General features: G+C 67.0%; 4 protein-coding genes across 4 annotated transcripts in view; 2 read left to right on the forward strand and 2 right to left on the reverse strand.

Moving 5' to 3' along the window:
- Positions 1-301: 301 nt before the first annotated feature.
- On the reverse strand, positions 302-6,221 carry PFL1_05651 (uncharacterized protein; the record flags this gene model as incomplete). The annotated part of the gene is made up of 3 exons (XM_007883187.1): positions 302-313; positions 394-2,096; positions 2,195-6,221. 3 exons carry the CDS (start codon positions 6,219-6,221, stop codon positions 302-304), a joined length of 5,742 nt encoding a protein of 1,913 aa, XP_007881378.1.
- Positions 6,222-7,140: 919 nt separating this feature from the next.
- Positions 7,141-8,594, reverse strand: PFL1_05652 (uncharacterized protein; the record flags this gene model as incomplete). Its single annotated transcript, XM_007883188.1, has 2 exons — positions 7,141-7,455; positions 7,593-8,594. 2 exons carry the CDS (start codon positions 8,592-8,594, stop codon positions 7,141-7,143), a joined length of 1,317 nt encoding a protein of 438 aa, XP_007881379.1.
- A 3,204-nt stretch (positions 8,595-11,798) lies between these two features.
- Positions 11,799-18,638, forward strand: PFL1_05653 (uncharacterized protein; the record flags this gene model as incomplete). The annotated part of the gene is made up of 1 exon (XM_007883189.1): positions 11,799-18,638. One exon carries the CDS (start codon positions 11,799-11,801, stop codon positions 18,636-18,638), a length of 6,840 nt encoding a protein of 2,279 aa, XP_007881380.1.
- A 2,384-nt stretch (positions 18,639-21,022) lies between these two features.
- Positions 21,023-21,506, forward strand: part of PFL1_05654 (uncharacterized protein) — a gene marked incomplete at both ends in the record, with an annotated part of 2,155 nt that continues 1,671 nt past the window's right edge. The window contains one exon of the mRNA XM_007883190.1: positions 21,023-21,439. Within this exon, the coding sequence (XP_007881381.1) occupies positions 21,023-21,439 (417 nt within the window). The remainder of the gene's footprint in view (positions 21,440-21,506) is intronic.

Here is a 21,506-nt window from a genome sequence, read left to right on the forward strand (position 1 = left end):
GCCAAAAAAGTCGGCCGCCGAGTGGCCTGTCCCCGTCCCCGTTGCCGCTGGTGCCGCTGCCGCTGCCGCCGCGGCGGTGGTCGTGACGGTGTTGACACGAACCACCTTGGCAGCGGCGGCGGCGGCGGCGGCCGAAGCGGGGTGTACGGCGTCCAAAGAGGTAGTCTTGCTCTTGAGCCCGCTGTAGCCCTTGGACTTGAGCGACGAGGGGAGCGTATTGGTGCGGTCCGCGAGCATCGTCGTCGGTCGCGCTTCCCTCATCGTCGTCGTCGTCGTCGGAACGGGCCGAGAGGATGCCAGGTCAGTCGACGACCTCGTCGTGCCGGTGGGAGCGGTGGGAGGAGGAGTGGGAAGGACGATGGTGGATTTGGCGGGGGAAAGGCGATGCTGCACCAGGTCGGACGGGTTGGATGTCGACCTCTGAATCGGCGCGCTGTCTTCCCGGTGCGCGGACTGGGCCACCGTAGTCGTCGCTGGGACCGACGGCGAGACGATGCCGTGCATCGCTGCCGCGGCGGCGGCGGCGCTCGTGTTGGATCGAGAGATGGGTCGGGATCCCGGTCGGCGGACCGGGGTGAAGCCCGTCTTCTCGCGCTCCCGAGGCACAAAGAGGGCCTTGACGTCCGAGACGCCCTTGTCGCCGCCGCCATCCGTACCTGCCGAGCCTGGAGTGACCGGCGACGACGCCGAATCAGTGGCATCCTCGGGCTGTGATCGCTTCCTCGACATCGCCGTCGACGACAACGAGGACGAAGGCAGAGGCGAGACCCTCCTCTCCTCTCTGGCGCTCGCCTCTTTGCCTCTCGGCGTCGTCGTAGCCAGTGCCGCTGCAGAAGACGACAACATCGGCTTTTTGGCGGCAGCGGCCTCCATGGCAGCGAGGCGGTCCTCGACCTCCTTCCTGGCCTTTTCGCTCTCGGCATTCTTGACCACCATCATCTTGAGCTTCTTGCTGAGCTTGTGGCTCTCCTTCATGGCGGCCAGCTCCTTGGAGTTGGCCTCCTCGAGGTCATCGACGGCGACCTGGAGCTCGTCGGTCAGCCGCTGCACCTCGGCCTCGAGGTGGTCGATGCGCTCGCGCACTTCGGCCGACGACGACGAGGTCGACGCAGAGGCGGCTGCCGCGACGGCGGCGGCTGCGGCGGCGCTGGTCTCTGCGAGCTTCGACTCGGTCTCGGCCAGCTGGGTGCGCAGCCTGGCGACGTCCGACTTGTACTTGAGCAGCGTCTCGGCCTGCGCCTCGATGCGCCTCTCCATCTCCTGGATCCGCGCTCGGTCAACCTCTTCCTCCTGGGACCGCTGCTTGAGCGCCTCGTAGTCGGCCGACAGGCGCGTCCTCTCGGCCTCGAGGGCCGCCTTCTCGCTCCGGACCGTCTCGAGCGCCTGCTGCGCTTCGTCGAGCTGCGACGACAGCTCCTCGACGCCCGCCGAGGCGACGCGCGAACGCTCGACGTGCTCCTGCAGCTCCGCCACCTCCTCTTTGAGCGACCAGTACTCGTCGTTGCGAGCGTTCATCGCCGCCTCGCGGTCCGACAGCACCTCTTCGAGCTCCGAGAGACGTGCCCGCGAGTCTGCGAGCTGCTGCTCGAGGTCCTCGCGGTCGCGTGACGATGTCGTCGACGATGCGGCGCGGGACTGGGCCTGCGCCACTTCGGCCTCGAGTGCGACGATCCGCTCCCGCAGGCTCGCCTCCTGCTCGGCTGCCGCTGCGGCACTCTGCGATGCGGCGTGCTCGCGCTCCTCGATGGCCTTGCGCGCCGCCTCCAGCTCTTCCGAGGTGTGTGCGAGGCGCTGCTCAGCCTCTTCGAGACTGCGCGAGGAGCTTTGCTGCTGCGCCTCGGCCTCTTCCGCCGTGCGGTCGAGATCTTTCCGAATTGCCAAGATTGTCGCCTGGTGCTCTGCGACCTCGCCTTCAAGATGCTGGATCCGTTTCCGTGCCGCGGCGAGCTCGTCCGCGAGCGCCGCATCCGTCTCGGCGCTGGCGGCGCGTTCCGACTGGAGACGGCGGAGAGAGGCAAGCTCGACCTCGGCCGACTCCATCTCGCCCTTGATGCCGTCCAACTCCGCCTCAGCGGTTTCGAGAGCGCCAGCAAGTTCTGTGATGGCGGGCAATCAGGACAAATAGAAGTCCACGCCAATGTTAGCTTCGCTCTGTCTTCGGCAGAGTGCAGGTCAAGCACCATGGCCAACTCACCATGCCTCTGCTTCTCCGCCTCGTCAATCTTGGCGTCAAAGCCTTGCTGCTGCCGGGCCAGCGCGGTCGCCAGGTTCTCCGCCTCGAGCCTGGATTCGTCGATCTTCTTGGCCTGGCACGCAGCCTCCTCCTCGAGCCTGGCCTTGTCCTCGCTCAGCACCTGCGCTGCGCCTCGCACCTCCTCGAGCTCGGCCTCGAGCGTCTCGATCCTCTGGGTCTCAATCTGCAGCGCCTTGACCTGGTTCTCGAGCTGCAGCTGGTGCTCCTGAAGCTCGGCGCAGCGGAGTTGCGACGCCTCGAGCTCGTCCCGCGCCTGGTCCAGCGAGGCGAGGGCGTCGTTGACCTGCTCCTCGGCACCCTTTTGGAGCGTCTCGGTGAGCGTCTTGACGTCGTCCTTGCTGCGAGCGAGGGCTCCTTGAGCCTCGGCCAGATCGGCAGACAGCTGGCTCTTTTCCTTGTGGAGGGTGTCGAGCGAACGCTTGTTGTCGTCCAGCCAGACGTCGATCCTCTCGAACAGCTCTTCGGCTGCCTTTTCGAGGGCCTCTTGCTCGCTGAGCTTGCTCTGCACATCCGCCAGTTCTTCGGTGAGCGCGCGTACGCGCGCATCCGTAGCCTCTCGGTCGGCCTGGGCCTTTGCGTCGTGGTCGCGTTCGGCTTCGACGTTCTGTGCCTGCAGCATGCCCACCAGAGCCTGGGCTTCCGAGAGCGCGAGCGCCTTGGTGGCAACGGCTTGCTGCGCTTCCAGGAGCGCTTCGCGGGTGTCGGCGAGCTCGCCCTCGAGACGGTTGACCTTCTTGCCGAGGGCCGACTGCGTGGTCTCGGTCAGAGCGCGGACTTCGGTGAGCTCTGCGGCATGTGCCTGCTGCAGATCTTGCTTGGTCTGCTGGAGCTTGGCTGAGAGCGAGTCGGCGCGAGACTGGGCCTCGTCGAGCTGTGCTTGTAGCTGCTTGCGCTCGTGAGCGGCGACCTCTGCTGCATCAGCCTGAACGCGCTCGAGCTCCGCATTGAGTCTCTTGACCTCGTTCTCGGCTTCTTCGAGTCTGGCGGCGACTTCGCCGGACGCGGTGGCCTTGGCGACGACTTCGGTATCGAGAGCCGAAATATTCGCCTGCAAGGACGCGATGACCTCCTCTCGCTCGCCTTGAGCCTGCTCCGCGCGCAGCAGCTGTTCGGAGAGCTGGGCGCGCTCCGATTCGGCCTCGGCCATCTTGTCGTCCAGGTCGGCGGTGAGCGACCTCACCTGCTCGGTCAGCGATGCGATCTCGTCCTGAGAGCGCGTGGCCTGCGCGGTGGCCTCTTGCAGCTCGACCACCTTGGCCGATGCATCGCTGTCGAGGGCTTCAATCTGCTCGCGAAGCTGCGCAATCGTCGCGTCCTGGCCCTGCTCGGCCTGTACAAGGCGCGACTGAAGCTCTTCGGAGCGGGCCTCAAGCTCCTCCTTGGCAGCGGCCAGCGATTCGGTCTGCGCGGTGAGCTGCTCGACGCGGGCATCCAGCTTCCTCAGCTGCTTGAGCTTGTCGCCTAGTTGCTGCTGAGCCTTGGCGAGCTCGTCGGCGGCATCGCTCCTCTCGGCAGCTGCTCGCGCGTTGCTCTCGTCGAGCTGTCGTTGAAGCTCGGCGGCCTCGCCAGTGGAAGACTCGAGTCGCGACTCGGTGGCGGCGAGTGCGTCGCGCAACCGCTGCGTCTCGGCCGACTCGGTGTCCAGAGATCGGCGAGTTCCCTGCTGCTCAGTCTGGGCAGCCGTGAGCTGCTCCTCGAGCTCTGCGATACGCCGTTCAAGGCTCAGTCGCGCCTCGATGAGCTCCTCGCCCGTGTCCTGCGCCAGCGCCTCGTTCATCTTGAGCTTCTGCAGCTCCGTCTTGAGGCGTCCGATCTCCTTTTGGTGCCCGCCGATCTGCTCGTTGCGCCGCAGGACGCGCGATTGCAGCTCTTCGATCTCGTCGCTCAACGCCGCCTTTTCCTTCTGCGCCTCGGTCGCAGCTTGCCTTGCCGATGATTCGGCAGATCTCGTGGCGGTGAGGTCGGTCTCGAGGGTCTCGACCTGCTTCGTGAGCTCTTCCTTGGATGCCAAGATGTCGCTGATCTCGTTGTGCAGCTCAGAGATCATGGATCGCTGCGAGTCGAGGTCGAGATCCTTTTGCCGGATCACGTCGTCGCGCTTCGTCAGCTCCGCGGTCTGCTCGTCGACGAGGCTTTGGAGCCGGGCGAGCTCGCCGGCTTTCTGGTCGCAATCGGCTTGGAGTTCGGCGAGCTCTTCCGCCCTCTGCCCAACTTCGGCGCGGTGCCGTGCGAGCTCCTCGTCTCGAGAAGCTTGGTTCGCCTTAGACGCGTCGATGTCGGCTTCCAGCTGCGAGATCGTGTCAGACAACTTCTCGATGCGCTCTTGGCGCTCGGTAGCGGCCGACTGCGCCTGGCCGACCTGGTCCCTCGCGTCTGAGAGGTCGCCTTGCACGTCGTCGAGCATGATCTTGCGCTTGTCGGCCTCGGCCTGCACGTCTCGAAGCGAGTCTCGAGCGTCAGCGAGCTGTTCGCGAGCTGCCTGGAGCTCCTCTTCGAGACGCGACTGCGTCGAGAACGCCTCGTCGGCAGCGACCTCGAGCTCGCCGATTCGCTCCGACCGCGCCGCAATCTCGCTCTCGGCCAGCCTGAGCTTCTCGAGCGTCCCCTCGAGCTGCTCCTTGACCTTGGCCGAGGCCTCTGCGTTCGACGAGGCAGACTGCTCGATGGCGAGGAGCTGCAGCGAGTCGCCGAGCTGCTTGGCCTGCGCGATCCATTCCTGGACTTCTTCGGCGTGGTGGGATCGCCCGGTCTCGAACGCCTTGACCGTCTCGAGGTGCGACCGAATTTGGCTCTCGAGGCTCTTGACGGTCGTGCTCTTCTCTTCGATCCGCGAGAGCCTGTCGCGCTTCGACTGGAGCGACGCGAAGATTTCCTTGATGGCCTGAGTGCGAGCCTCGCTCTCCTCGAGGCGGCCCTCGAGCATCTCGATCTTGTGCTCGGCCTTCTGCGCCGTCGCCTTCATCGTAACCTCGCCCTCGAACCGGACCCGCTCCGTCTCCTCTCGCAGCCGGGCGACCTCGGCCTCGTGAGCACGGACGATCTCGTCGTTGTTGCCGCAGTCTTGGTGCTGCTGCTGTTGCGGTGCCGCCGTGGTAGTTGATGAGAGCTCCGAGACCTGGCGCTCGAGCTGCTGGTTGCGGACCTGGAGCTGCTCGGCCTCATCCTGAGCGCGCTTGAGCCGCAGCCTATCTTCGACGGCCTGAAAGGCGATCCTATTCTGCGCCGTCTCCCAGCCGAGCCGGGCAGCCTCGATGTCGTCGATGATGTCCTCGTCGAAGCCGCGCGCCACTTTGTCGCCGGCGGCCGTGGAGAGGACCAGCGAGGTCGGCGTGATGATCGAGGAATCTGGGTCGAGGGTGCGGCTGGTGTCGAACGAGGCGTCGATGTCTGCGATGCCGTGGGGAGGATTGCTGTCGCTGCCGTCGAGGTCCGTTAGGCTGGATGGAGGCGTGAACCCCGCCATGAGCGTCGTCAAGCGCCGTAGCAGTCGCTTGGCTGCCCTGTTCTCGGCCTCGCGCTTGGTCAGCGCCTTGAGCAGGTCGCGGTGCTCGCCATTCATCCGCTCAATCTCCTTGTTAAAGGTCTCGAGCCCCTCGATGCCCGACTTCTGCGATCGGAGCGCCTCGAGCTCGACGTCTTGGTTCTTGCACTGCCTGTCGAGCAGCTGGGCGCGCTCGTGTGCTTCGGCCGTCTGCTTATCGAGGCCTTCGAGCATCGCGTAGAGCTCTTGGATCTTGGTTTCTTTGAGCTGCAGGTCTTGGTTGAGGCGCTCGATCTGCTGCTGGTAGGGGACGCGGTCGGAGCCTTCGCCGAGGCGATCCGGATCGCGCTGGGAGGACTCGTAGGCTCTGATCTTGGCCTGCAGCTGCTTCTTTTCGGCCTCTAGCAGCTTGACGCGCTCCTCGGAGTACTCGAGCTCTGATCGGCAGGCGAAGAGCTCCATCGCGGTGGTGGCGTCGTCCATCATCGCTGGCGCGGGATGGTGGTCGTGACGGCGGAGGGGGACGAACCGTTGGGGAGTAAGGTGGGTGGCTGGACGATGCCCGATACCGAGTGCCTGGTCCAAGCAGCGATGCTGTGGATGTCGCTGCTGATGGTCGGTCAGCGGGGCGGCTGTGCTGATGTGTATGCAGCGGCCGTGTTTCTATGCCAGGTTTGAGGGGGGGGAGGGGGAGGGGCGAACCGCGCCGGCGCTGAGCAGTGGGGGTCGCTTCCGCCTTGTTCCACGCTTGCAAGTGGAGAGTCCAGACAAAGTCCGGGCGGGGGATGGATGGTCGGCGGCGACTGCAGCGCTAATGTCGGATGGGGATGATGGAGTGAGGTAGGTAGGTTGGTTGGTGGGAAGGCAGGCCGGAAGGCAGGCGGGCGGGCAAGCGGAAAGGCCATCCAGGGCCCAGCCCCGACCCGCTCCAACCTGCAGCTGCGCCAGAGCAACAGACACCACCACCAGCGGCCAAGCCGGGGGCGCGCGACGGCACGTGACCCGATGCTGGGCTCGAAGGGTCCGTATCCTCTGCCTGCCGGCCATCTGGGCCCAGCCGCTGACCTCTTCGCACAGGGAGCTTTGCACCGAGCGGGTGCTCAATCATCTACTTCTGGTTCTTTGCATCGACATCGTCAGGACGCTACGGAGGTGCTGTCGTGATGCAAGTGGCGGCAGCGGCGAGCGTGGATGCGTGGCAGCTGGTCGTCTAGAACGCCTCGAGCTGGCGAGGGCAAATGGCGCGAAAAATCCATGCGAAAAAGGCTCGCTCCCCCGAGGCTGCAGCCACAGCGCGCGAGGTGGAGCTTCTTCACTGCCTGCTGCTATCACACGAGACGACGATGAGGTGACATTCGAGCTAGCTGCCATCCATTTCGAACCGACGTGAGAGGAGACCACGCTTCTATCGATGCCGATGAAGATGCTGTACGAGCCAGGCCTTGGAGCTCTCGCTCAGGTTCAACGCTGGATCCAGAGGCTGAAGGCTGGACCGCAGCCCTGCTCTGAGCGCTACCGCCGCCGCGTCGTCCGACTCGATCTCATCGCTCTGCGCCGGCTCGCCGTGCGCGTGCAGCGAGAGCGCCGCGGTGGAGAGGTACGAGTGCATCAGGTCCGGCGGGTCGTCGGGCACCTTGGAGATGCCGCCGACGGGCGACACGGCGGACAGGATCCAGCCAATGTCCGAGGCCGCGTCGATGTGATGGTGCTGTCCGAGGATCTGAGGCGGGCAAGGGGAGAGAGGAGGCGTCGGCAAGAAGAGCAAAGGAGCGATGATTGCGCACGCGGCTCTATCAGCGCGAGCCCCCTTTCGACGACGACGACGAGGAGGCGGACTGCGGGCGACTGCCGACTCACCTGCAACGCGGCGCCGCACCAAAACGAGTAGCACGTATCGACGGGCTTTTCGAGCCTGCCGTTGAAGCCGGTGCCGCTCTGCTGCCTGCTGAGCAGCCACCTCTCGAGCTCTGCCCTTCGACCGCCTCCTGCGGTGCTGGTGCTGTCGGTGGCCGCACTCGAGCCCGAGCTTGACGCCGTCGGTGGTGCTGCGCTCTCATCGACCTCGTCGAGCTCGTCGAGCCGGTTGGCCAATGCGAGGGCCGCGACGGCACAGTAGGTGGAGCCGCCGTGGCCCTCTTGGGTCTCGGACTGGCCAAAGGAGCCGTCCCAGCAGCGGCTGCGTCGAAGGAAGCCGATGGCACGGTCGACGTCGATGGCCGACCAGTCGTCGAGCATCCAGCAGACGGCAAAGGCGCAGAAGAGGAAGCGGCAGTCGTACTCGCGGTGGCCTACCGAGGGCGCAAAGGAGCCGTCGCGCTGCTGGCAGGAAGAGAGGTGGGCCAGGATCGCGGCGCGGTCCAGCCTGGCAAAGTCATCTCGGAGGATGGCCAGCGAGAGGAGCGCCGTGTAGGTCATTGCCAGATTGCCACCGCCCAGGCGCTCGAGGACACGAGACGGGCGCGGCGATGAGGCAACAGGAGGCAGCCCGGCGTCGACTTCGACTTCGACATCGACATCGACGGCGTGAGCCGCTGCGGCCGAAGCCGATGGCCCCAGCGTGGCGAGCGAGGGCACGGCAGAGCCGACACCGGGCCCTCCGCGGAAGCCGCCGCCGCGCTCCGCCGAGCACTGCTGCTCGTAGATCCAGTCGGCGTACTCGGCGCGGTCCGCCTGCGAAATCTTTCCCTCGATGGCGCCCAGCAGGTCGAGCGAAGACAGTGCAAAGTAGGCGAGCGTCAGGCGCTGGCTGTCGGCCGACGTGTAGGGCTGCGGCAGCATCGAGAGGTGGCGCAGATAGAAGGCGACATGCCGGCGTCGTTCCAACCCGCTCCCGCCCCCGCTCGGCGCAGAATCGTCCATCGTCGCCGTCAGGTGTCGGCCTCGGCGCCAGGACCCTTGCTCGTTGCGTGGTCGATCTTGTGTCCCGCTCGTCGTGGGTGGGCTGGCGGGCGTCGTGGCGGTGCTGGGCAGGGACAGCAGCGTGTCCTGAATGGTAGATGGACGCTCACCAGCCGGCCGCCGGCTGCCCCAACCCAGCCTCGCTCTTCCTCTCGAGCAGGGGAAGGTGGAGGTCTGAGCGCGAGCGCAGGCGCGGCCGCCATCTCGGTGGCCCCGATGGCCCGGGTCGGGTCACACTCCCGATGCCACCATCCTAGCGGCTCCCCGGCTGCGTTGACATGCTGCTAACTATGCTGGTGCTGATTGGTCGTGGTGGCTGCTGCCTTCTCGGCGCTACTTGGGCCGCCCTTTGCACATCCTTCCCGCTGCTTAATCTCTGGACACGCAGTCGTAGCTGCTGCTGCTGCTGCTGCTGCTGCTGATGCTGGCGTACGACACCGGTTGTACGTACTGCTGCTGCTGCTGCTGCTGCTGCGGCGGCGGCGGCGGCGCTCGGCGTCGAGGGGTCCAACGGCGCTTAATACGCCAGGGCTGCGAGAAAAGGCGCCCGAGTTGGCATCGGTGCTCGTCCAGCGGCGGCGACGGTGTGGTACGCCAGGCCACGGCTGGCACCGGATCTCGCCGACCAAACAACGCGCTCGTCAATCGCCAGTCCCGACGATACCGTTAGCCCACGCACAGGGCGGTCGAGGCGGTGCCCAATCGTCGATCAGGGATGGACAGGGCGCAAGGCAATTTCTATCTGTATGCATCCACCAGAGTAGCGCGCGTGCGCGGGCGGCTCCTTGCATGGTGGTACGCTGCGGTGCGCCGCGCGCTTCTCCTCTCCCGGTTTGTGTGGCCTAAAAGGACGGCTGCTGATCTGCTTCTGGGCGGCCGGTGCGGCGATGGATCCGGTAGCACAGGCTGGCTCGAAGGACGTAGGGAGGTGGTGGATTCAAGGCCAAGGCAGAGAGAGCATCCGTCGGTATGGGCTCCGCTCACGACATGGCGCTCCTTTGGGCCAGGCCATCTGGGACCCGAGACTATGCAGCGAGCGAACGACCAAAGATCTTGCGCCCTGCAGACAAAAGACGTCGCGCTTGACGAGCGAGGCGGGCGAAAAGGAAGCGCAGCGGACGTGGTGACGCCCGAACCGCCGTCGTCGACGCCGACGCCAGACGCCAACAACAGAGAGACGCCAGACGAGCAGAGGGTGGGGAAGCTGGGCTGGAAGGCGGCCGACGACCAAACTCCGGTCGACAGCCCCGCACCGGCGGGCGCTCCGCCGTTGCAGCTAGTCGGCGGTGCCCTTTCGGGGCTGAAGAAGGCCTGGCCTCGTCGTGCGCAACAAACGAAGCGTCTGTTCGTCGGTCGGACCTCGACCCAAAAGCGCGGTAGCAACACAAAGCCAACCGACCGGCTGACGCCAACGGGAAGACGTTGACGGCGAGCGCCAGCCCGGCACCGCCCTGCCCTGCCAAGCCCGGCCCAGCTCGACGAACAGAAAGAGGGAGCGAGCTAGGCATCTGAGCAAGGTGGCAGGTAGGATGATTGCGCAGCTGCCTGCCCGGCTGCCTGCCTGCCTGTGGTCGATGGTGGCAGCGGGTGACGACGTCGATGACTCTGCGCCAGCGACGACGGCTGACTTGGGGCTCGAGGGTCCGGGCGTCGAGGCTTGGGCAACGAGCCGTCCGTCGTCTTGGAAGAGGAGAGCGAGCGAGCGAGCGAGAGAGCCAGGCCAGCCAGGGTGCGGGGCCCTCTCGACGGCGCAAACAAGCAGAGCGAGCGAGGGAGCGAGCGAGCCAACGAGCAAGCAGCAGAGCCAGGAGGGCTGCCATGGGCGTGCGTTAGGGCCGGGCAGGCTGCTAGGCCAGGCCAGGGCCGCCTGCCTCTATCTGGCCTGGCTATGGCTCGGCGGCTCGGCTCGACGGGACAGAGTGAGGTGGGGCAGGCCAGCAGGCCAGGCCAGGCCAGGCAAGCAAGGGTCGCTCGCGGTGGTGGACCCGCCTCGGCGAGCGAATCCAAGCTGGCAGCCGGCAGCTGCTGCTCCCTCCTGGCTGCTGCAGCCTCCTGGCCTGGCCTGGCTTGCCTGGCCTGGCTTGCCTGGCCTGGCTGGCTCGCTCGCCCGGATCGCCGACTACTTACTCCTTCGTCTCGCTCGACCGCCGTCTCCCTTGCATGCTGCTCGTTCCACCACCACCAGCGTCCACCCCGGTCCCCCTTCACCACATATCGCCATAGCACCGCACACCGCCGCCCATACCGCTTTCCCCTGCCGCCTCGCCTCGCCTCGCCTCGCCTCGCCTCGCCTCGTTCCGACTCGACTCGAATCGACTCGACAAACCAGCCAAGTTACCGGTATCCGACAGCCCCGCACCCTGCTTGCCCGCTCCCGCTCCCGCATTTGCCTGCCGTACTGCTTGCCTGTTGGCCCTTCTCACTGCTCGCTGCGTCGTCACACACTACTACCACCACCACGACCAACGCCATCCCGTGCATCTTCCGCAACGCTCTCACCTGGACCAGCCACGAGCCGACGACATCCTCGCATACCTTTATATACTGCTGCTGCTGCCGCCGCAACGGCCGCTCCCCCTCAGCATCTCATCCGAGCCACAGGGAATCTGCCCTCGCTGACGCTCTGTCGGACGTGCGGCAGCGATCGCCGACGCACCTGCCTGGCGTCTTCGTCCACGCTTGCTTTGCTCGCATCTCGCAATCTCGCAACCTCACACCAGCTGCGGCACCTGATCGGCCTTTCGGAACTCCTTTGCCAGCGACCCTCTGCGATCGACTCTGCTTGCCTTTGGCCTATCGCCACATCTCAGACCCCGGCCTTCTTACCGCGATACTGCACCTCTGCATCCTCCGGGCTCCCTGCCTTCACCACCCAAGTGAGTGCCGCTTCATCGGCTCGGCCTGTCATCGAGCCTCCGAGCACGCTGCACGCCGTCGTCTGCTCGATGCGCTGCCTCTGCGTTGTCCCTTCAGCCGTTTCTAGCCTCTTTCGCTGATCCTTGAGCAGCCTCTCGCTCCGATCGCACCTCGGCAGACGAACCCCGAGCATCGCATCCAATCGTCCATGGTCGGCTGAGCAGGAGAGTTCTCGCGCCACTTCCCGCCTCGTTTCCCAGCCTCCTCACCCCATCTGGATCCTGTGCCACATAAGCAGCTGTGGCCGGAATGCCTGCCACAGAGAGCGCGGCCGTCGCCGCCATGAGGCATCGGCCGCAGCAGTCGGAAGGCGGGTCTCCGGACATCCTGCCTTCGGCCTTCCTCGCTAACCACCACCGGCTGCACAACCCAGACGACCCCAAACTGCGAGCCACGCCGGCGACCCGGTCGAAGCGCTCCAGCCTCTTCAGTGGCATCATCAAGTCGAAGCCAAAGGGCTCCAAGCTGCCCAAGGCGCCCTCGACCAGCAGCGGCCGCGAGGATGACGGCGCGGGCCGCGCCGCTGGCGGACGCGGCCTCGCCCTCGACACATCGACCTGGAGCAGCCGCGCCCAGGGAGGCGGCGCTGTCGCGCCTCGCGAGCGCACCAGCTCGCGCTCGCGGAGGCACAGCGTCGGCCCGGTGCTCGTCCGAAGCGCAGCCAGCCTCCAGGCCGATGCAGAGACACAGGAGCTGCCAGAGCTCCCGAGCCGCTTCATCCGGGAGCAGAATGGAGCCGAGTCTCGATCGCCGCGGACCGTTTCGCACGACAAGGTCGTCAGCGGCGACAGCCGTCCACCCTCCGACCTGCTGCACGAAGGCGTTCTGATGCAGAGCCACGACAATGACCTCGGAAGCTCGCCACCGCCGACGAGCAGCACTGTGGCGAGGAACGAAGCGGCAGTGGAAAAGGCGTTCGAAGAATCAGCCGATGCAGCGACCAGCGGCACGGCAGAGCGCGCCCCGCATTTCGCTCCCGCTCCCGCTCCCGCCCCTGCGATTGCCATCGGGCTAGCGCATCCCGCTTCCGGCGCCTACGGCATTCCAGCGGATCCTCTCCGCATCTCAACGAGGACGCCGAGCCTCCCAAGGCCAGATGCAGATCACTCCGGCAGCTCTCGCTCGGCTGGCTTGCCGACATTCACCGTCAGCCCCTCATCGGACGCGGCGCTCGTCGACAGCGGCGCCTATCCAGCGGCCACATCCGGCCCGGCCGACGGCGACGTGCTGCCGCAGTCGGCGACAGCCTCAGCGCCATCGACGTCGGCCTCCCGACTGCTCTTCCAGGTGCCTGCGCGGACTGACTCCAATCCTGGGACCAGCGCCGGTGCCTCGTCTTCGAATCTAGCATCAATAGCCTCGCTCGGCGCCGCGTCTCCCTCGGCGCCCGGCTCTGCCCTGCCATCGCTCGATCGCCAGGCGTCGCCCTCCCGACTCACCGGGCCCGTCTCGATCCGCTCGCTGCGAGACTCGATGGTGCCCAAGGCGGCAGCCGCTCCGATGTCATCATCAGCGGGCAACAGACATTCGGCATTCAGCCGCGCTGCTGGGGGCAGTCTTGGCAGCGCCGTGGGCGCACGAAGTCGGAACGATGCAAGCAGGATGGACGATGAGCACGGGGAGAACGGCGATGATGGCGACGATGACCCCGACTTCCTGCCGCGCCCCAAGAGGCGCGCCGAGATGAGCTTGCTCGACTTCCTCAGCAGCGAGCCAGCTTCTGAGGATGCACTTAGCACCGCAGCTGCAGCGGCCTCCCCCTCGGCGCCGGTCTCGATGCCCCTGCTCGCTGCTGCCAAGGCCGCCGCGCAGTCGCCACAGCCAGCCGACTCGTTGGCGGTACAGCCCACACCGATCGAGGGTCGCCGCAGGAGCAGTGGCAACATCGTCCTGCCGTCCCAACAGCTCGCCCCTGCCGTCGACCGCTCTCGACGCGCTTCGGCCATTCCGGCTTCTGCCTCGGGCTTGAGCCAGGGGCTCGACGGCGAGCAGGACTTGCCGCCTTCGCCCTCGCGGTCCCAGCCCTCCTTCCTCGCCAGGCTGGACAGCGCCGAACAGCGCCGCTCCAGCACCAGGAACATCAACGCTTCGGCGTCGGCGCCGCCGTCGAGTAGCAGCGCGTTCGGCAAGATGAGGCAGGCCGAGGACGGCGCCGGTCTGCGGGTGGATCCGGTGCAGCGAGTCCGCGGCTCGTCGCCCGGTCGGCAGGCTCCCACCGACCTCGGCAGCGGCGTGTCCCTGGCCGTCGAGCCCTTGACCGACGATATCGTCATGTTCGGCTCGACCCAGACCAGCTCCAACTACTCACTCTCCGGGGCTGTGGTGCTGACGATCCCCAAGCCAAGGCCCAGGCCGGCGCCACGGCAGCCGAGCGGCGAGCCGCTCGGCCTCAGCAGGGCCGCCAGCATCCACGATCCCGCCTCGCCGACAAAGATGCGGCACACACACGCTGCCCACCGTCACACCGCCAGCCTCGCCAGTCCGGCGACGGCCGCCTCTCCTTCCCGAGCCGGGCAGAGCTCGAGCCTCCTGTCGCCCGGATCGAACCTCGCATCCTCGGCGCTGATCGAGGAGCCAGCGCAGAGCACGTTCCACGAGGGACGCCCTGTCGCAGGCCCGAGTGCCTCCCCGGTTCGCATCACGTCGCCCGATGAGCCGCCGCGTTCCGCTTCGACGGCGAGCCAAGACCTGGCGGGCGAAGCCATCGATGGCTACCGACCACCCGAGGCACGGGCGACCGTCAAGGTCGATTCGCTCACCGTCACCTTCTCCGGCTTTGCCATGTACGTCGATGCCACGGGCAGGTTCAACGCCATCAAGCTCGCCAGCGTCTCTCAGGAGCTGCTGCAGAGCGGCGGCTGCGTCTGCGAGGTTGATGCAGGCTCGGACGGAGTCTCGGCGCAGCCCGAGACACAGGGCCAGCAGCAGCAGCTCCATGCCAGCCGTTCCGATGCCGACCAGCCGGTCAAGTACGACATCGAGTTCGACCTGGCCGTGCCCGGCTGGCTGCCGGGATCGCTGCGATCGCGCTTCGGCGGCACCTTCTACTGCCTACAGGCGGTCGCCGTCATCGATGGCCGCCAAGTGAGGTCCGGCTCGCCCTTCGAGTGGGCACCCGCAACGGCAGGTGCCGCGTCGCTCTTCTCGAACCCCTTCGCCACGAGCAGCGCTGCCAGCGCCAAAGCTGGCGCAAACGGGCGAACGAATTCGGACGTCTTTGGCGATGGCGGTCTCAGTGGGTCGGCACCGGCCACGCTGCGCTCCACCGTGCGCTCAGCGGCCGATCCCCAGGGAAGCGTGGCATCGAGCACCAAGTCCGAGAGGCCCAAGAGCAGCTGGCTGGGCAAGAGGGCCAAGCAGCTCCAGCTGCGCACGCCAAAGAAGGGGTCAAGCGGAAGCGGCGCCGACTCGTCCGCCAACCGCGGCCTCGCTCCCGGCCAGATTGACTCGGACCGCAGCGCACAGGCGGAGCTGCTCGCGATCGAGGAGAATGGTCTCGGCAAGGCCCGCAACGAGGTCCAGGCGGACGGCAAGCGCAGGATCGAGAGCGGCGCCATCACCATCGTCATCCGCCGCTGCCGCGACGTGGTGCCCGTCCCGGTGGCGCGCATGGCCCTCATCGGCAGCGACCGCAACCTGCCCGGTCTCGCCGGCCCGACTCCGGCCCTTCCTGGTGGTGCCTTCCAGAGATCGGCCACGCTTTCTTCGCTGACGGCGCTCGCTGCCGCGGCACACGGTCCAGCGTCAGCCCGAGAGCCATCGACGCCATCGAGCGGCAGCCGACCACCTGAGGCGAGCCTGGTTCAGAGCCAGAGCTCGGACACCTTTGTGACTGCCGCAGGTGGCACACCGAGCGTCTCGCCCAGCGCGTCTGGCGCAATCCCTGCGGCCGCGCCTTCGCTGCTGATGCCGGCTGCACAGATCGGACCCGATTCCTCTGCCGTTCCGGCCACGGCCGCGACGCCAGCTGGGCCCGTCGGCGACGTAGGCCCGGTCCGTCCGGCTTCGAGGGACGAAGAGCCGCCCATGTTCCCGCCTGCGCCCAGCGCCTTTGACATGCCGAGCGACCCCACCAAGCGGGCCGCCGCCGCTGCCGCCCTCACGCCGTCGGCGTCGACGGCAATGCTGCCACAGACCAACGTTGGCTCGCTGCCCAGGAGCGCGACGGCGGCCAGCATGTCGTCCGACGTCGGCAACACGCGCTCCCCGCCACGCACCTCGTCGCGAGGCGCGCGCTCGTCGGCTCCGATGCGCCACTTTCTCCATCGACCGGTGCTCTACCCTCCGGCCGAGTTCGGCATCTTTGGCCAGGGCAGCGGATCCGAAGGCCTGCCGTTCTCTCTCACCTTGTCGCTGCCGTCGCACGTCCAGGTGTCTGGGCCCAAGAGCGACACGCTGAGCTTTGGCGTGCAGATCGAGGTGAGCAAGTCGGAGGGCTGGAACGTCGTGCGCCAGCTCGGCGGCCTCCGGCTGCGCGACATGGAGCTCGTCTGCCTGCAGACGGAGCGCCACAGCTCGGTGCCGTCCCGGACTTTTTGCGCCACCTTCCCGGTCCCGCCACCGCCCAACAAGGTGCTGCCCAGCGAGGTTCCCAGCATCGCTCCGAGCCCGAAGCGCGAGGCGCAGCTCTCGTCGATGCCGGGCACCGAGGTGCGGCTGCGCCACGGCTACGACCGCGACCTGGTACTCAACCACCTCAGCCTGCTCAGGCAGGGTACCGCGCCCGATCCGCTCGACAACAACGTCGAACGCACGAGGACGACGATCGTGGGCCCGCCGCCCTCGCCGCCTCCGCAAGCCGAGGACGCAGCGCACCAGGGCGAAGAGCGTGGCTCCGGCAAAGGGGCATCGTCGAGCGGCGGCAAAGACAAGGAAAAGGGCAAGGGCAAGGGCAAGGGCAAGGCCAAGAGCAAGGACCGCATGTCGACCCTTGGCGATGCAGATGCACGCCGAGCTGGCTCGAGTGGGCCAGGTTCCGGCAGTGGCACCCCGGCCTTGCCCCCGGCGCCTTTGGGTGCTGGCGGCGATGCCGGCCCGAGCGCCGCTGCCAGAGCGCGGGCAAGCTCGTCATCGCTCCGAGCCGGTTATGCCGCCACGGGAGGTCCTGACGAGGGTCTCGCTCCGCCGCTGCCTCAGCTTGACGGACGCTCCTCGCCCCTCTCCTCGACTGCTGCACCGCGCTCTCCGATCGAACCTCCCACGTCGGGCGGGCCGAGCGCTGCCACCGCGGCCGGAAGCTCGATGTCTCGAGCGTCGCACCTGCAGGCGGCCGCAAACAGGCTGAACGCAGCCCAGGCCCAGCGATCCGGCATCTCGGACGGTTCTATCGTCGATGTTGCCGACCCACGGGATGCGTCCGGCCAGGGCAGCCAGCGGGGCCCGTCGCGCGGGAGGCGAGCCTATGCCAACGCGCTCAGCCGCCTGTCGAACTTTGCCAGCGCGATGCTCGATCCGAACCTCGACGGCAACCCGATGGGCGACGGCGCAGAGGCCAGGAGCGCGGGTGCCAACGGCAGCTCCCACACCCTGGGCGACCAGGGGATGTCCGAGGACGTCGGCTCGCGCGCCACCTACGTCTTCTCTGGCGAGGACGGCGACGGCGTCGATCTCACCCGCGGCCGGGTTCGGATGACGATCAACCTGCCACTGGCGTCGTCCAACGCCTCGGTGGCGCGCAGCAAGGGGAGCGCGCAGCTGATCCCCGACTTTGAGAGCCCCTACGTACGGATCCGGCACAAGCTCAAGGTCAAGCTGGGCTTCGGGCTGAGCCATCGGGCGAGCGCCGAGGAGCACAACTGGAGCCAGGCGCTGGTCATGTGCGTGCCCGTGCGCTTCACCGAGTCGCCGCCCAAGGAGGTGCAGGACCAGTTTGCCCCCATCACGGTGCAGCCGCTGCAGCCGAGCCGCGCAGGACCCTCGACGTCCACGTCTGGTTCGCCATCGCTCCTCTCGACTTCGTTTGCCCCTGTGCCCTCGATTGCTGCACAGGCCGACGCTGCGGCGGTGGGCGGGGTGCCGCTGCTGCCGGCCTACACGCAGCTGTTCCGCGAGGACGGCTCGCGGCTCGCCGATGAGGGCGAGGACCTGCCGCAGTATCCAGGTCGGATGTCGGTGATTGGCGAGATTGACGTCGACGAGCGGACGAGCGCGCAGGCGGCCGCAAGCACGCATGCCAACGCCCGTGCAGAAGCAGCCGCTGCGCCATCATCGTCGGTCAGAGGCTCCCACGGGGTCAGCACGATCCCAGAGGACGGGAGCGTCGCCAGCGGCATCGATCGAGGCCCGGTGGGACGGGAGCGCGTCGCATTGCGCTCCGATACAGAGTCTCGACAGCCACCCGACGACGGCCGAGCTGCAGGCCAGCAGCCTCCGACAACGGCTGGGCTCATGGCGGCTGCCAACGACGCCGATGCCGGCGGTGTCACTGCGAGCCAGTCGTATGCGTCGATGTTTGCGGAAGCGCTTGAGCGGGGCGGTGCCTCGTCGGTGCCGACGCCCATGGACCGCTCGACGAGCCTGCCGGGTCGGCGGGGCCTGATGCGGGGCGCGGCCAGCCTGTCGCCGCTCAAGAGCTCGACTTCGAACTCGTACCTGGGACCGCACACGGCGGTTGGCGGCAGTTTCCAGCACGTCAGCCGGCCTCCGATGCGGCAGCGCTCTGCGACGAGCGCGTCGATCGTCACCTTCAGCCGCATCGTTCCGTCCGAGGTGCTGGACGAGGCACTGCTGGTGAATGCGATGGAGGACGAGGAGGCGCGGCGGGACGCGGCGCGCGTTGCCGCCGACGGGCTCGACGACGACGACGACGAGGAGGAGGAGGAGGATGACGACGATGAGGATGGCGAGGGTGCGGATCGCGATGACGAGGATGGGCTCTCGCTCGGCGGAGGGCAGACGGACGCCGAGACGGTGAGCGATGCGCGGTCCGGATCTGGACGCAGCAGCGGCGACGGCGACGGCGACGCTGCTCGGTCCGATGGGCTGGCGGCCAGCGGTGGCGCCGAGGCGTTCGAAGACGACGACGACGACGAGGCGGGCGACAGGACGGTGCGGTTCGAGGGCGCTGCCGCTGCTGGTGCCACGGCCTGAGGGCGCGACTGGGACGGGGCCGGCTGCAGCTGCGCCGAGTGACGGTGCAGCGGCGAGGGGATGGGTCGTCGATCCGAATCGCGGCCCCAGCATTGATCCGTGCATCGCTCCAGCCCACACATCCATTCATTTATCGACGGTGATCCGTCTCGAATCAATCCCATCATTGCGGTTGCTTATCAGTAGTCAGTGGTGGCGGCGATGTGTGTGTGTGTGCGCGTGTGGATTGCTTGGTAGGTGAGGTGGGTGGTCACGTGTCTCGATGGCGCGGACGGGGGGTCGATTGAGAAATGTGGCGTACAGCGAGCGAGCGAGCGAGCGAGGGGCGCGACGAGGCGAGGTCGAGGGAGGATGCGGAGGGATGCGGAAGGATACGGATATGTGGGGTGCATTCCAGGCAGGAAGGAGGCAAGGCTACATGAGGTACGGTAGGTATGCGCGCTGCGGCGCGTGTGGTGGTGAGTAAGGCTTGCCTTTGCTGGCCGGCCTGGTCTGACTACAAAGCAAGCAAGGGCACACGCAGGTCTCGACAAGGTACGCGCGGCGCTGCTGTCGCCCTTGATCCTCGTTGGCCTCGGTCGAGGTCGAGGTGCGGTGTACATCCAGTACCCGACGACGATCTGGACGGCAGAGGCATGGGATGCGAGGTCGGAAGCCTTAGTAGTCGGAGCTGGTGGTCGGAGTGGGGTCCCCCTCTGCCTCTCAAGCAGGCGAGCGCCGGCCGGGTAAGAGGAGGCTGTAGGAAAGATCGACGTACGGTTCCTCGCTCGCCTGTCGTCGCCTCGCCTGGAGGGTAGGTACAGCGGAGAAGAGGTGGCAGAAGGGCGACGACGAGCGCGCTGTATGCAGGCACGCCCGTCTGAAAGTGCAGCATGCATGGGGGGGGGCGGTCGATCCTTGCATCGTATCGTTGGTTGCAATTGGTTGGTTGGTGGGTCGTCGTCCTAGCCTGTCGAGCCATCCGTACGTCTGATGCCGTCCCATGCCGGACGCACGTACTGTACGACGAGGTGGCCAGCCCCAGCCAGCCAGACAGGCGTCGAGCGAGGCAGGCGACAGTAACTAGGCCGGTGTTGGTCGGCGGGTGGGCGCCTGCCTGATGGCCCCGCCGCGCGACATTTCTGCTCCGCTCCCCGCCTCGTCGCCTTGGCGGCCCTTTGCACCCGCCGCCTCTTCAACGACAGACGATCACCGTCGCTTGCCCAGCCTCGACGAGCGCGGAGGGAAAGCAAAGCAGGCGTGCACCACTCGATGCCCGCTTTTGCTGGAGAGCAAGCGAGCGAGCCAGTCAAGCAGACGGCGACGACGACGACGACGACGACGACGGAGAGGCTGAAACCGACATTCCACCGTACCCTGCCTCTCTCTGCCCGCTCTCTTGGCGGTGGCGTGCATCAACAGGCCAAGACGCTAGGGTGCCGCACCCAACATGCTTGATGCTGGCTGGCTTATTGCTCGATGCTTTCGGCTGCACCCGCACCGACCCCTGCCCACCCCGCCCCGCCCCACCGCACGCACGCTTCTGCCTCGTCTTTGCCGCGCTTCCATCGCTTGGACCCAGTCAGGATGCCGGGGCCGGACGGTGTCAAGAGAGGGGCGTGCCTTGCCTTGGCTTGCCTGTCGCCGAGCCGTGGCGGGTCGAGGTGCGTGGCTTAGCGCGCCGCGGCGACATGCCGAGCTATGTATGTACGAGCCAAGCATGAGGCTGGGCTGCCTGGTCAGCCTGGCCACTGGCGCGTTCCTCGCCCTCGCCCTCGCCCTCGCCCTCGCCCTCGCCCTCGCCCTCGCCCTCGCCCTCGCCCGGCTCGCTCTGCTGCACCGCACGTCGACAATGGTCACCTGCCTGGCCACACGGACCCATCATCATGACTGCAGCTGCCGACGTGAGCTACGGTTACCTGGAAGCAAGAGCGAGGCAAGTGCGTGCAAGGTGGGTCTTCTTTGGCTGCACGTACGTACCCTATGTATATACCCCAACCAGCGGCTCCCCAACTCCGACTTGATATCGTCTGCCGCTCTCGTCGTTGTTGTCGCTGTCGCTGTCGCTCTCTTTCCCTTTCCCGTCTTTCGTTTCGTCTCCACCACCACCACCACCACCACCACCACCACCACCATCAACGTCGGCGCCACCCTCCCCTCCCCTCCCCTCCCCTTCCCTCCCCTCTCGTCTCCTTTCCGGTCCCCTGTTCGCCTCTCTCCCCTTCTTGTCACGGCCTTAGCTTCCCTCCCCGGAACCCCGCCAACGGATCCTCCCCCTCAAACGCAGCGGACACTTCTGCACCATCACAGCCTCGACAGGCACCTAGATACCACCACGCTCCCTTGGCCACGGATAACACTCTTTGCTGTCCTTTCCGCTCCCTCTCCCCCTCTCTCGCCCCGCCATGAAGCTCGCCCTGTTCAGCTGCGTGGCGCTCGCCATGGCCATGCCCGCCGCCATGGCAAAGACCACCATCGAGTACACCGACAAGACCCTCGCCCTCCCCATCATGGCCAGCTCCCGCGGCGCATCGTCCGTCGTCCCTACAAAGATGGGCACCGCCTTTTTCCCAGAGGTCCTCGACATCCTCCCGCACGGCTTCCTCCCGCGCTCCGTAGAGGTCCCCAAGCCCCGCGGATACCAGAACAAGCGCCAGATCAAGCACCAGAACGAAAAGCGCACCCTCGCCGCCGCCGCCTCCGCCAACAACGACAGCCAGCTCCTCGCCAGGGACGATGCCGCCGCCGCCGCCGCCGCCATGGCCAGCCCGCTCGCCACCCGCGCCGCGCCCCAGCTCCGCTTTGGCTACGGCGGCCAAAAGGTGCGCGGGCGTCTCGCTCGGCGGCTGCGTCTCGTGGAAAACTTACATTCGTTATAACTTCGTATAA

This window comes from Pseudozyma flocculosa (genome assembly GCF_000417875.1).
Source record: "Pseudozyma flocculosa PF-1 unplaced genomic scaffold scaffold00021, whole genome shotgun sequence".
NCBI classification, from domain to species: Eukaryota; Fungi; Basidiomycota; class Ustilaginomycetes; order Ustilaginales; family Ustilaginaceae; genus Pseudozyma; species Pseudozyma flocculosa.